Source organism: Natator depressus, chromosome 9 (genome assembly GCF_965152275.1).
Source record: "Natator depressus isolate rNatDep1 chromosome 9, rNatDep2.hap1, whole genome shotgun sequence".
Taxonomy (NCBI): Eukaryota; Metazoa; Chordata; order Testudines; family Cheloniidae; genus Natator; species Natator depressus.
Window position 1 is genome coordinate 80,793,187 of NC_134242.1, and position 14,600 is coordinate 80,807,786.

At 46.8% G+C, this 14,600-nt stretch overlaps 1 protein-coding gene across 1 annotated transcript in view; it reads left to right on the forward strand.

Annotated features, from left to right (window-relative positions):
• Positions 1–7,816: 7,816 nt before the first annotated feature.
• SLC16A2 (solute carrier family 16 member 2) overlaps positions 7,817–14,600 on the forward strand; it is an 87,351-nt gene continuing 80,567 nt past the window's right edge. Inside the window, exon 1 of the mRNA XM_074962440.1 lies at positions 7,817–8,294. Coding sequence (XP_074818541.1) covers positions 7,817–8,294 — 478 coding nt within the window. The remainder of the gene's footprint in view (positions 8,295–14,600) is intronic.

Here is a 14,600-nt window from a genome sequence, read left to right on the forward strand (position 1 = left end):
TTAACCCATGAATATCTCCAGCAGGTGGAATCTGTGAACTCAGCAAGGGACTGCAGGAGTTGGACATGGGACGGAAAGGTTTCAGTTGGCCAGGATAAGTGTTAGCTTTTCAAAGAGACTCAGCAGCTCTCACCTGGGACTGACAGAGAGATGGAGAGACAGAGCAAGAAATGGATTCCATGGTAGTTTGGCTAGGTGAAGCACTGGCTTGGCTGGAATGGACTATATTGCAACCTGTATGTCTCTATGCTAACCTGAGGACTTCCCGCTGCTGTGTCCCAGTTGAACAATAAATCCTACTCTGTATTGAAAGGCTGCCAGGTGTCACTGCAAATACTTCCTGAGGTGCATTGGTCCCTGAAGAGTGTAAAAGTCTCTGACCAAGAGTCTCCCACAGTTGGGCTTGCTGGGCAGAGCTCATGGAGTAGGAATGCTCATGAAGTAGGAATGCTGGAGCCCAGAGGCCCAGTCTCAGAGGTGTTGAGACCCTGTGTATCCATGACACATGCATATGGCCATGGGAACACAGCACATTGTTTGTGCTTAACAAATAACAAGTGAATAATGTTAATAACTCAGGACTACAGGATCCCAAAAGCCCAAGCCCCTAGGACCAATACATAACTCCTTTAGCTCTGCTTAAGCATCAGGCTCTTAACCTTGCAAGGGGCCAGCCACTAGAGGGATACATGAACACATGCACTCAGCTCATTTATTACACAGGTTCACAAAACTTTTCCATTTTAAAAGACGCTGGCAAGTTAAAAATTATATTTTAAAAAACAACAGACAACTAAATCAACATCCTGTGTTACATTTTGCCCTCTGTTCTATTTCTTTACTTTCTGTTCTTCACTCATCTTGGACAGTGAAAATAGATGCAGAACTGCCACTTTTGTTTACAGTCAGTTTTGCTTTATGGCTCTCATCCATAGTCCAAGGCTGAAATGTTTTGGCTGCAAACACAGCAGGGGAATGCTTGAATCCAAACATAAATCTGTTTTCACTGATTTTTATTTGTTTGTATTCATTTCCTGGAAAATGTTTCTGGTAATATTATGTATCCTAAAACTTTTGCCTAACAAAACATGAGTGTTTGCCTGTGTCTTATGGTGTCTCACAAAGATACGGAAAATAATGTTATATCCTAAGGATGCCCAGAACTATCTGTATTGATCGTGAATGCAAGTACCTCTTCACTTGGAAAACTTAGCACCACATGGCTACTTTTCACTTAGGGTGGGGCTAGTTAGGCCCTGATCCTGCAAAGGGATATCCAATCCCATTGACGCCAATGGGACTCTGTAAATGTCCATGTTTGGGGATCCTTTTAAAATACTGGGACTGTAGGCCCCAATCTTACAAATGGCTCCATGAGGGTGGACCATGTGGTACTGGGATCTGCACCTTTAAGTGGTTTAGCTTCTCAGATAGGAAGTGTGTGGGATCAGTGCTGCAGAACCCCATCTTCAGTGATACAGAGGCAACTGGAACTGCATTATGGAATCCAGAGGATCTCTTTCAGGCTCCTTGGGCCCAGAGTGATTGCTGGACACTACACGGTACCAGGAATAAACAGAAATTAAAGAAAATAACTGGAGTGGAAGAATGGAACTGGTAATGGCTACATCAGAGCTGAAACTCTGGAAATAGGGCAGACAACTGGAAGACAGTTAAATAGGGCTTCACTCTATATCTGCAAGCAATGGGTGCCCATGAAAAGGAAGCCAATCAGAAGGCAGCCTTATTTCTGACACAGCAGGTTCTGAGGCACTTGATGTGTTTAACTCAGTTAACTCAGGAACAAGAGGCTAACCACGAAAACTTGTGCAGTACTGCACTCCAAGCAAAAATGAAACCTATTCAGAGCTATGTTTTTAACAAAAAGGTACAAAAAGAAATTATGTGGTGCCAGAAACATTGATACTAACGCTGAAAAAAAAGTCACAGGTAGTGAAAGATAAATGGCTAAAACTCAGGGCTTACAGTGGTGAGTTGATTCCCACTAAAGGAATATGTGAATTTGATGGAGGGGTAAATAACGAACTGGAACAGATACAATCTGTAATAGTATAAGTGAAAAGAACATCCAGTATTAGGTTAAAAGCATGTCAAGTCCTTGCTCTCATCAAGAGAGTGCCCTCACCAGTAGAGCAGGGGACCAAAGCAATTGAGGAAGAGTATGAGGACATCTTCAAGGGGATACAGAACAGAGCTGAAAGAGCCCAACCGCCTCACCCTTCACACCTGTGAGAAAGTTCCTCTCTTCTTAATCCATTTATTCATGTCTGAAGATTAGTGTCACTGTAGCTGAATTTTTGGAAGCCTTCATGATCCATCGCTAAATCTGAGCATTCAGCAGTGATCTGCAGCACACCATCCATTCATCTCCTTGCTGGTCATCTCCTACTCCGAAGACTCTCCATTCCTTCCATAATAACTTTATCAAGGTTATTTCCATCTCTATGGCTAATGTCATTAAAGTACATAAGTTTGCAGCTGCTGATTTCCGACATTAGAGTCTGCTTCTCTCCAATAATATTTCTAATATAGACATTCATCTTTTTTTTCTGTCCAGAAAATATGCAAGAGTCTTTGCCAGCACCATATTTCAAAAGCTTCAGTTTTCTTCTTGTCAGCAGCAATAACGTCCCACAATTCACATCCATAAATTGCTATGGAAAAAATTCGGCTTTTCACCAGGTGCACTTTCAGGCATTTTGAGATGTTTCAGTTTTCCACACTTTCCTAAGGGAGGCCCCAGCTGAGCCAGCCATCCCTAAAAAAGAGGATGAAAAAGAGATGCCAGGTCATCTCATTACGCTGGGAATCATCGAACTGATAGAGTGGGTATACTTGTTGGTCATGGTAAAAAAAAAATGGCCCCAAAAGAATTAACTAATTATGTAAAAATGGAACATTTCCACTCCCTACAAGGGGAGAAATTTGGGAGGAGATGGCTACTGCCAAGTATTTTTCTATACTGACTGTTTAAGCAGGGTTCTGGCTGGCACCCTTAGAAAAACAGCGGCCACGTCCATGCACAGCACTCACGTCAGCACTCCCTGTTTCCACAGACGTCCATTTCGGTTGCTTCACCAGAAAACACAACAAATTTCTGATAGTAGAGAAGATACTAAAGTCTACACAGCTGCTATCTTGTTCTGGAGGAAAAAAATACAAAGTGCCTTACCAGAAGGTCCAGGCAGCTCTGGAAAGAGCAATTGCTGCTGGGTTAAAGCTAAACAAACAAACAATGTAAATTCCACTCCACAAAAATAACGTACATGGGCGAGAACCTAACACGGCACGGTATAAAGGTGGAGAGCGGTAAGGCTGAGCCACCACCAACACGCCTTCCCCAACAGACAAGGAAGGGGTACAAAGATTCCTTGGCATGGTGAACTGTGTAGGAAAATTTGTGCCTAATCTAGCTGCTCAAACCAGCAACCTGAGAGCACTACGATGCAAAGACGTCCAATGAACATGGACTACAAATTTTAATAAAGGATTCGAGAAACTGAAGGACTTAATTAAAGAGGTCCCAGCCCTGAGGTACTAAAATGGGAAGTGCAAAACTCAGCTGTCCACAGATGCCTCCAAGGAGGTATTAGCACGGCCCTCTTACAAACAGCATGGTCAAAACAGGAGATCAATGGGTGATGTATCAGACCTGTTCGCTGAAACTGACCATCAGTTACTTATTGCCATTGTCAAAAGAACACAGAGGTTATTTTTTCAGCTATAAATGTATGTTTTCCAAATCAAATTCATATCTGGGAGAGATCAGGGGTGCAGATATACTCTCTAGAGCATTTGACAAAAGTGCAAGGGTGCAAAGTCCAGAGCTAGAATTTGTACGTGTCAATCTGATTAAAAAACCTGTCCAGTCTCAGACAAAATGTGGTCTGTGATTGCCAAAGCAACAGTTCAGGCTAAGACCCTGCGTCAAGTGATTAAGACTCTTATCATAGGGCAGCCCCTATTACCAATTAAGGGGGGGAACTCTCAGGCCTACCTGGGATTTTGCTGACACCATCTTTGTTTAAAGATGGTGATCCCTACGGTGTTACAGAGAAGTACAATAAAAAGGATACATGGATGTCATTTAGGGATTGACAAATCTAGAAAAAAGGCTAGAAACATTTTATATTGCCCTCAAATAAACAGTGACACTGAGAAACCTGTCAAGGCTTCTTGCATATGCCAAAAATAAGGCCAAGTCAACCAAAAGAGCTCATTGTGGTAGCTCAGGAAAAACTGGCCCCCTGGGGAAAACCAGATGTAGATTTGTTTACACTGATTGGAAAAAACTATGTACTTATTCTAGATTATTATTTTCACTTCTCTGAGATAGCTTTACTCAAAGACACTATAGCTAAATAGGTGATTGTGCATGTCAAGTCTATTTTTGTTAGACACGGTATACCTGACATAGTAACATCTGACAATGGGCTGCAATTCAGCGAGCATGAGTTCAAATAAGGGGTCCTCAAACTGGGGGGCCAGGACCCCTCAGGGGGTCGCGAGGTTATTACATGGGGGGTGTGAGCTGTCAGCCTCCACCCCAAACCCCGCTTTGCATCCAGCATTTATAATGGTGTTAAATATATAAAAAAGTGTTTTTAATTTATAAGGGGGGATCGCAGTCAGAGGCTTGCTATGTGAAAGCGGTCACCGTACAAAGGTTTGAGAACCACTGGCTTAAGTAGTTTGCAATGAGGTTTGGGTTTAGACATGTAAGTGCTAGCACACTGTCCTGCATCTATTGGTTTGGTGGAAAGTGGTGTTAAAATAATAAAGCAACTACTGAAAATGACTGCAGAGTTAGAATGTGAGCTGTACGTAGCATTGTGAAATGAAACATGGTTTGTCACCTGCAGACATTTAACAGAAAACTGAGAATGGGAATGCCTGTAATGATAGATGCAGTGTAGTTGTAGCCATGTTGGTCCATGATATCACAGAGACAAGGTGGGTGAGGTGATATCTTTTATTGGACCAACTTCTGTTGGTGAAAGAGAAGCATTCAAGTTACAGAGAAGAGCTCTGTGTAAGCTTGTCTCTCTCACCAACAGAAGCTGGTCCAATAACAGATATTATCTCACCCACCTGCTATCTGTAATGACAGACACTGATAAAACCAAACAAAAAAAGCAGCATGTTTTGAGATCCTGGGCGCTGCCACCACTTCATGAACATGACAATATCCATGATGTTTCATGAGGTTGCCCTGCAGTCTTATGATTGTCACCCCAGACAGCCATATGCTGAGGGGGAATGGGCAACACCTTCCCCTGCTTCCGGAAGGGAGGGAGAGAGGGGCCCTGAGTTTTCTGTTTTTGCCTGAAGGGCTCAGTTAGGCAACAATCAGGTCAGGACAACAAAGCTCCAGGACATAAAACTGCCTGAACAAATGGACTGGAATTTCAAAGGAGATCCACATGTCGAAGCAACAGTGCAAAGCACTTCAGAGATCAACTGAACATGGTTAGTAAACTTAGTTAGTAGGTTAGATATAAGTATTTGAAATAGTGTGTTACACAAAGGTTAAGTGTTACTATTATCAAGTTTTGGCTGGGAAAGGAAACTGTAATGTATTGGGGACTGTATCTTTAAGAGGTTTAGCTTCTCAGACAGGAAGTCCAGGGGAGGAGCACTGCAGAGGGCCATGTCTGTGATGAAAGGCAGCTGGAACTGTGTCTGTCACTGTATAAGGAAAAGGCTCTCTCACCCAAGCACTTTGGGCCCAGAGTGTTGAACACTAGAGACCCGCACACGTGCTCTGAGTCCAATGAAGTCAAGGGGCTCTGTGCTGGTTCACGGAGCACATAATCACTTGCAGGAGTGGGGGGCTTAGGTTGGTAAGCTCACTGGCTCAGCGGCCTGTCAGTTTTAGGGATTTCTATGTCTACATTTGCCCTACTATCTAGGCATGAGAACGAAGATAGGGTCTGATCCGTGAATCCTTATGCTGAGAAGTAACTTTCCTGATGTGAGTAGTGCTAATGGACATCATATGTGTAGCTGTTTGCTGTATGAGGCCTACAGCATCTATGGTTGCCTCTATAGGCCATGAACACCCATGTGGCACCGTATGGAAAGTGGCAAAATAATAACAATCACTTGCTGTAAGTCCAGCAGCCAGTAACTTGTGCCTCAAATCCATCTGCTGGGCTGGCCCCTAACACAACTCACTTGCCCCTCGGTGCTGCAGCCTCTCCACCGCCCCCATGCACGGGGGGTAGGAACTGGGGCTCTCAGGGAGGATTCAGCTGCAGGTAGTGGGGAAGGCACAGTGCCCTGCCCTGGCAAGGCATAGGCCTCCTATGGTGAGGTGGGGGTTTACTTAGCTGGCAGGGGCGGTGACTTATATGGGCCCGTGGTGCCCATGCTCCAGGAATACTCAGGCCTCGACTCCACCAATGTTTGGGGCCGGGTCTCTCCCCCAGCCCCGCCTGCTGCCCCCACACAATTTAAAAGGGACCGGGGGCCCCCAGCCACCACCACCACCAGCAGCGCAGTGGGGCTAAGGTGGCTTCCAGACCGCCCTCGCTCTGCGCCACTCCCTGAAGCAGCCGGCATGTCCCTGCAGCCCCGGGGCGCGGGTGTCTCCGCATGCTGCCTCCACCTTCGGCACCGACTCCCCAGCTCCCATTGGCCAGGAACTGTGGCCAATGGGAGCAGCAGGGGCGGTGCCTGCGGTCAGCAGCACACAGAGACCCCCCAGGCCCCGCCACCTAGGAGCTGCTGCCAGAGGAGTGTGCGGGTCGCTTTCGGGAGCTGCCCGAGGTAAGCGCCGCGCCCCTCACCCTCCCTCACACCCCAACCCCTTGCCTCAGCCCAGAGCCTGCACCCAAACTCCCTCCCAGACCCTGACCCCTCACCCCTCCCACACCCAAACTCCCTCCCAGACCCTGTACCCCACACCTCAACCCCCAGCCCAGAACCTGCACCCCTCCCACACCCAAACTCCCTCCCAGACCCTTAGGCAGGAGTGGGACTTGGACCCCTTTTGGGCACCACCAAACATTATACAAACTTGCCGCCCCTACCAGCTGGCTGCCCCGGGGGAGGGGAGTCTTGGCAGCCCCTGCGGTGGCTCGGGGCCCTACGCCGTGCAGCTCTGCGCTCCACCAACAATGCCCTGATTGACTTCCAAAGGGGGAGGCGCTGCCAATGAACTGCCCTAGGCAGGGCGCACGGTCGGAGGCGTTTGAGGGCCGGGGCAGCCGAATTACACCCGCAGGGAGGAAGGGGGGGGTTGTTTTTAAAGCCCGTCTCTTCCCCCGCCCCCAGCAGCAGCGAAGGGGGTGGGCTGGGCGGACAGGCACAGCGCTCCTCTGCAGCCCGGGGGAGGGGGAGCTCGCCCCTTTGCTCTCTGCCTGGGGATTCACCGGGCGCGCTGGGGAGCGGGAGCGAGCGGATCCCGGGGCTCCGCGCGCCTGGGTCGGACGTAGCCCGCCGATTCCTGCGTTGTTTACCGTGCGAGGGGAGGCAGGAAATCAGGGGCGGGGGAAGCTGGGCTAGAAGACCCCCACCACGTGAATATCAAGGTCCAGGCACAGACTCGGATCCGCCCGGCGGGGCTGGGCTGCGGGGGGGGCTGGCCCCGGTTGGCGGCTGAGCCCGACCCTCTCTCCGCGCTGCGGGGGCGGGGAGCGCTGCCTCCGCCGGGGCGGAGGGCTTGTGTCCCGCGGCTTCCCCCGCCCCTCTCCAGGCCGGCCCCGGGCCCCCTCACGCGCTGACCGGCCCCGTCTCCCCGGCCTGCGGCAGCCGCCGCCGCTGAAGGGCGCTGCGCGGCGGCGCCCGGGAGATGGAGGAGGATACGGCGGGGGGCGGAGAGGCGGGGAGGAGGCAGCCGCCGGCGGCGGCGGGCGGAGGAGGAGCGGGCGAGCCGAGGGATGACAGGGGGAGCGGAGCGGGAGGAGGAGAGGGCATGTGGGACCAGCTGCTGGACGGGCTCCGCAGCCGGGATCCGAGAGGCAGCGGCGGCAGCCCCTGCCCCAGCCCGGCCGAGATGGCGCTGCACAAGCAGGAGCAGGCGGTGTCCGAGGCGAAGGGGCCCAAGGCGGCGGAGGAGGATGGTGAGGCAGCCGGGGCCAGGGGGCTGCAGGGGGCCGGGCCGGGTTTCCAGCCTCCCGAAGGCGGCTTCGGCTGGATCGTGGTCTTCGCCGCCACCTGGTGCAACGGGTCCATCTTCGGCATCCAGAACTCCTTCGGGATCCTCTACGTGATGCTGCAGGGCGACCTGGGCGGCGGCGAGAAGGACCCCACGCTGGAGTTCAAAACAGGTGAGAGGGCGGCGGGGCCCCCCTCCCCGAGACCGGCCTCTCCCCGGCCCCGCGGGGCTGCGGGCGGCGTCCGGGGTGGCAGAGCCGGGGAGGGCGAGGTGACAGACTGAGGGATAAGTGGCTTGCACAAAAATCACCCCGTAACCAGATCTAAGATCTTCCCGGGCCTGGCACCAGCAAAGGGAACTGTATGTAACTTCGTCTGGTGTCCGTGAGACACACAGACCCCGGCGGGGGCAGGGGTGCCCTAGAAACGCCACTGTAAAAGTGTCTTGTTTAAATAGGAAACATCAGACTGTCTGCTGTAGGAGCAAGTTCCAGTCCAGGCTGTCACTCCTGCAGTGCTCCTGCCAGCATCGGTGCATTGGGAACTCCCCTTTCTGCTGCTTGGCTTTGGTTGGTTTATATCAGAACCTGCATGCTGTTTAAATCTAGGTGTCTCCTTGCAGCAGCTGTAACTTGGGGGAGAGGGAGGCAGCTTGGGTTATAATCTATATATTGAATGTCTTCCATTCCTGCAAAGATATCCCCAGGGAAAGAATCAGGAAAACCAAATCAAATAGGAAAGCTCCATTGCTGTCCACAGTGAAACAAACATTTCCAGAAAGAGGAAATCCTTGGAAATATTTTACTACGGGGCATAGGCAACATATTAAGGATGCATAAGCATTTTCATTCTGACCCTTTGTTTTTTCACTAGTTTAGAACTTCCACCTTTGGACTGAATTACCAGGCTTGTTCTGTGCCCAAAGGTGAATTTTTTTTGGAAAGTTTCAGTTCTCCTCTCCCACCCACAAAAGCAAAACAAACAAACAAAAATCCCCAAAACAGTTTAGTTGTTTTTTGGGGTTTTTTTTGTGGGGTAGCAGAAATGTATATTGTCTGCATTTATATTAAAAATATTCTGACACTGTGCAGTCAAATAGTTCCATGTTTCTTCAGGAACACAGGACTTGTTACTAGCTTTCTTCTTTCTTAAAAAGAAAAAACAAAACTAAAAACCCTGCCTAGGAAGTTTTATAAAGAAAACCCTGTTGAGACTATAGGATTGCGCTGAAGCACAAAAAGATCAAAATGATAAAGTTAAGGTTGCACATGTAACATGCCTTGTGCATATCCACTATGTGACTGTAATTAAAGATGATTTCTCAAATATAACAGTATTTTACAATCTTATGTGTAGAACAATGTGCATGCCATTGTTCTGCACATTAAAGCAATGGTCTACACAGACCATTAAAGCAATTTATATGAAGAGTGTACCATTAACTGTTCTTACACAACATACTACAGAGTAAAAGGGAAACTTAGCTGACACATATAGGCCATCTGATTTTTTTTTTCCCCGCCAGCTAAACAAGCATTTTAACTGCCTCCTTTGAATTGCACCCCAGGAAGGCTGCTGACAAACTGCCTTAGTCCTGTAAAAATGCCTGCTAGTAACTTTAGTCACCTAATTTCAATAGGGATACTGACCTAAGAAAAGTTAGTAGCAGGATGAAGTGTTTTCAGGATTGTGTTGTCTAAAGATAGAAAAGAGCCTGTACTTTTAATTATTTATTTGTTTGTATTATGGTAGCAGCTACAGGCCCCAGCTGAGATTGTGGTTGTATTGTGCTAGGGACAGTCCCTGACCCAAAGCTTATACTCAAATAGACAATACATACAAAGCGTGGGAGAGGAAACAGAGACTTAGAGAAGTGAAATGACTTGCGTGAAGTCTCCCAGCAGGTCAATAGCACAGCTGGGAATAGAAGCCAGATCTCCTGACTCTCAGTCCAGTGGCCTATCCTCTAGAACCAGTGTTTCTCAACCTTTTTGATACCAGGGACCCGCTTGTTGCCTTCCTAAACTGTGTCAAGGAGATCTGAGGGACCGGCACTTGTCCAAGGACTGGTCGTTGAGAAACACTTCTCTAGACCACATTGCACTGATGTGCTAGATGATTGACAATGAATTTACAGGAATTAAAGAAACTACAAGATGCTACACCTCTTAGATTCTAGAATTAACAGCATGATATTGTTGAGAAATAATATAATTATGTAATTAAAGATCGTAACATAGTGCATATCCACATGGCGGCAGAGTTAAAGATGTAAGGACAATCTTCGCATTGTCACTTCTAGGCTATTAACAGAACAATGTTAACATGGGTTGTCTTTTAAATTGTAAGTGGTGGAATACACAATGCATCTCCATGTTTGTATTCTTCAGGAAATCAACACTTGGTTATCTCTTTCCTTCTTGTGATCTTACCAACAAAACCCGAGGCACAGGTTTAAAAGAGAAGATCTAGCTAAAAATATTGAAAACTGAAATTTTGGGGTCAAAGTGATTAAAAACTCTGCCATGGGCATGCAGGAGTAGGCCCCTGTTTCTTCTAACGTGTGTGTGTGTGAGTCAATCCAGTGCTTTGTAATTAAATTGCCTATATGACAAATGTGAATTTTCGTCTGTGTGCTTAGCGAAGAGACCGTTTATAATGCATATGCTTTGACCTGCTAGCCTAATATTGCCTTTATATGTTTGTATGTCAGTTCTCACTTGCTTTCCAATCACTGGACAGGTACGTGGTTCGCTACGTACTAAACGTGTACAAAATTCTAACTTTTAGGGAGAAGGGAATGACTGCCCATATGCAATGGAGGATTATTTATTTATTTAATCCTCTGTTTAAGTAAGTCTTGGTATTTTGGCATTTAAACGTATAGGCTCAGAGAGTCCATACACTTGCAATTCCAGCAGCCTGCTGAGGTCCCTCTGTGCTAAGACCTGAAGCTGGGACTCCATGGGTCATGGGGAGGCGCATCTGGATAGGAGTGGAGATGGAGAGCAGTTACTCTTCTTGACATGTTCTACTCCATGCTTGGATTGCTTCGATGAATTCCACCTGCTATCTAATGCTGCTAGAAGCAGCACTGAGTCTGGCCCATAGCTTCACTCCCCATCCCTTCTGACAAGGGAGCTGTATGGGACTACCTGCATGCCGCCCCTTCTCCCCAATTCTTGGTTTCACAGACCACCTCCGCCCCTCCCCACTTTCAATTACATACTATCCCTGTGGAAACATAATCAGGAAAGAATTTGTAGCTGCTTTCAGATTGCTAAGTGTTATGGCCTTCCTGAAAAGAATCACACTGTCTATTTATGCTCTGCATTTCATCTCCCTTCTCAGTTGGCATGGTGCTCTGAGCTGTAAACTGAGCCAGAAGTGTGCGACTTGACAGCTTCCCATAGACCACCAGCAAGTACTCCACAGACCACAGTGTGAGAACCCCCAATAGATTAAGTATAGGACTAAGAGTAACTCCTCGCTACTCCAGCTCTGACACTGAGTCACTTTGTGGCCATGAGCAAGTCACTTAACCTCTCTTCCTCAGTTTCTCCATCTGTAAAAATGGGGGTTAATACATGCCTATCTTGTAGGTTTTTATGAGAATGATGTAATATTTGGAGAGCGCTTTTAAGATGTAAAGGCAGAGTAGGATTCCAGCCAAGTCATACTCCTGAAAAATAGGGCTTATATTTATATTAAAAAGGTGCTAACTCAAACTAAGCAATAGCAGCACAGACACATGGCTGTAATTATCGAGGTTTATTTCTTGTTTGCATTGCATTCTCTTGTTTCTGATCTCATAAAATGTAGAATCGTTGGAGCTCAAATGTAGGGTCAGGCTGTAAAAACAACCTTCTTTCAACAACACACTGAATGCATAGCTCCTTTGTTTAAAGAAATATTCTGTTGAGCATATCTAAACAAGCAATCCAGTGATGATCAGCATGTACTGCTGTGGATATCCAGCACATCCATTGGCTACGTGTAGCAAGAGATGACTTTATAGTGAGACACATTTGGAGGTTTCATTTTGTGGAGGGAGAGGAGTATTGTAGAGAAAAATTGAAGCTAGAGTAAAATCTTTACCCAAGGGAAGAGCAAAAATCAGTCACTTCTAGCAGCTGTGGCCTATAAGGAAGCATGGAGCAATAGCGTACCTTTGGGATACTTGAAAAATGATAACGGTGATTAGATAATCTAGTAAAAAGAGCCCTGGTCCTTACTGGGTTTGTTAGACTCCCTAGCATCCATCATGGGAGCGACTGACTCCCATTGTGGCCTTGGGTGAGTCTCCTCTCATTGTCTCAGTTTCTTGTCCTGTAAAAAGGGAACAGTATTCCCATGTCTCATACGGGTATTTGTGAGAAGGATTAGTGAGTGGGTGAAATGGGGATTCCTTTCCCATGGAAATGGATGTTGGGGCAGTGTCTTAATGCACTAGCTTTTCCCCTCTGGGGAAGCAAACCTAACCAGAATAGCAGTTCTTCTAAAGGGTCAGTGTGCACTGGGTCTTCAGGACCCCTGACTGATCCATTTTAGATTGGAGGCTCTTAAACAAGAAGGGAGGTGCTGAGCTTTATTTAAATCTGTGACCCACTTTAAAATGTGACCCCTAAGGAAAATTAGGCTAGAAACCCAGGCCAGTTCTGGATTCTGCAGGTCAGACAGGGATGCCCCACCAGCATGGGCACAGTTGAGGCCGCCAAGAGTTCCCAGCTGGTGTCGCCCAAGCACAAGCAGTGTCCCTGATACGTGGGGCAGCAGGGTGCATTGGGCAGGAGAGGCACCTGTTTCCGTTGGGTTTAGTGAACACAGAATGTCAGTTGTGCGCGTTGCTTGTGGTTAACTTCAGTTCAAAAATCCACTGAGGATCTGCCGTGAAATGGCAGGGAACCTGCCTGTCTGCCATTCTGAAAGTGTGTCTTGTTTCTATAAATCCACAGTAGGTGTTGCAGTTTAAGGGATTGAACAAGAGCTGGCAAGGCAGCTAGAAGGACTGCATGGATTTTTCCTCTTTCCTTTTTATTTATTACAATCATCTAGATATAGATTAACTTTATTTGCTTTACGTTTTATGTTTTATTTGCCTTGACATAGGAACTACAAGCACTTTGATAAATGGACTGTAAAGTTTGTCTGGTTTCTCCATAGCTCTCCCATAAGTGCCTCTGTAGCCTATTCCTCACGGCAGTAGTTCCTCAGTGTGTTGTGCAGCAGTCCTTTGACTGCCTTTTTGCACAAGAGATGGGACTATTTTGCTGCTTTGTCCAGCAGTGAAAGAATATCCACTGTTACAGCTCTGTGCAGAGTTAGGCTTCTGATTCCAGGTTTCCTGGTCCTATAGAGACCAAATGGTGTCTCAGAGTAAAAATGGGATTAAATACTTAACCGTAGTGGTTCTTGCTCAGAATTAAATTGATCCCTACATTTGTGGCTGGCTTCGCCTAGGATACACTAGCAGGAAACTTTGGGGGGCTTTTCTGGTACATCAGTGAGTAGGGATTGCCTCTTAAAATCAAGAGTGCACGTTCTACACTGTATAGTTTCTGTGATCATGTTGGAGGAATGTCCATCCTGTCTTCATCTTTTATGTTTAAGGCAGAATAGGAAATGAACCAGCCATGAACAACCCTGCTTTGGTAACAAGATGGACAAGGTGTCCCAATGGGCTTTTTTTGTCTGGAAGGCTATAGGGCTTGTCATTTAGATTTTTGTTGTTGTTTTTAATCTGAATTCCCCATTGAGATCTATGGGAATTTCTGCTTTAAAAATTGATGCTGTGTTGTGTCCTCTAATTCCTAGGATAGGTAAACTAGTTTGTTTAATCTGTCCTGCTTTATCAAAACTGGTGTGTGGAAGGGACAAACAGCAGGTTCATGTTACTGATAAAAATGGATCAGGGCTTCATCAGAACAGAGAAACCAAGCTAAGATCCTAGTTCAGAAAAAAGTTTAATGAGAGGAGAAAACGTAGTTCTAACAGCCAAACTGTTTCTCTACTGAGAATAAAAGAACAAGGAGCAGAAAGTAGGAACTGACTCATTTAATACATACAGAAAAGCTTTGCATACCTCATTGTGGGGCCCTGCTGGCTCTGTGGGCTAGAAAGGGAAAACCCTAATGATACAGTGAATTCTGGGAGGTCATTTTTGAAAATGCACCCAAGTAAATTTTAGCAATATTTCATTGCACTGATGACTTCAAACCCTCTTTCAGATCCCTCACTGTACAGGGCTGTGTAAACTGCAGGGACGGTGTCAGAGTCAAAAATCTGTCATTATAGCACTCTTTATTTGTTGTGTAAATCTAAATTTAAAAAGAGGCTTCTATCCAAGACTCCAGGATTTAAATTCAGGATCTGTTTGGGGGTGGATTTTGTGGTGATGTTTTGTGGACTCTTCAGCCAAATAGGAAAAGCTAAAGACTATTTTCATGGAGTGGGTGGGGGTGTGTGTGTGTGTGTGTGTG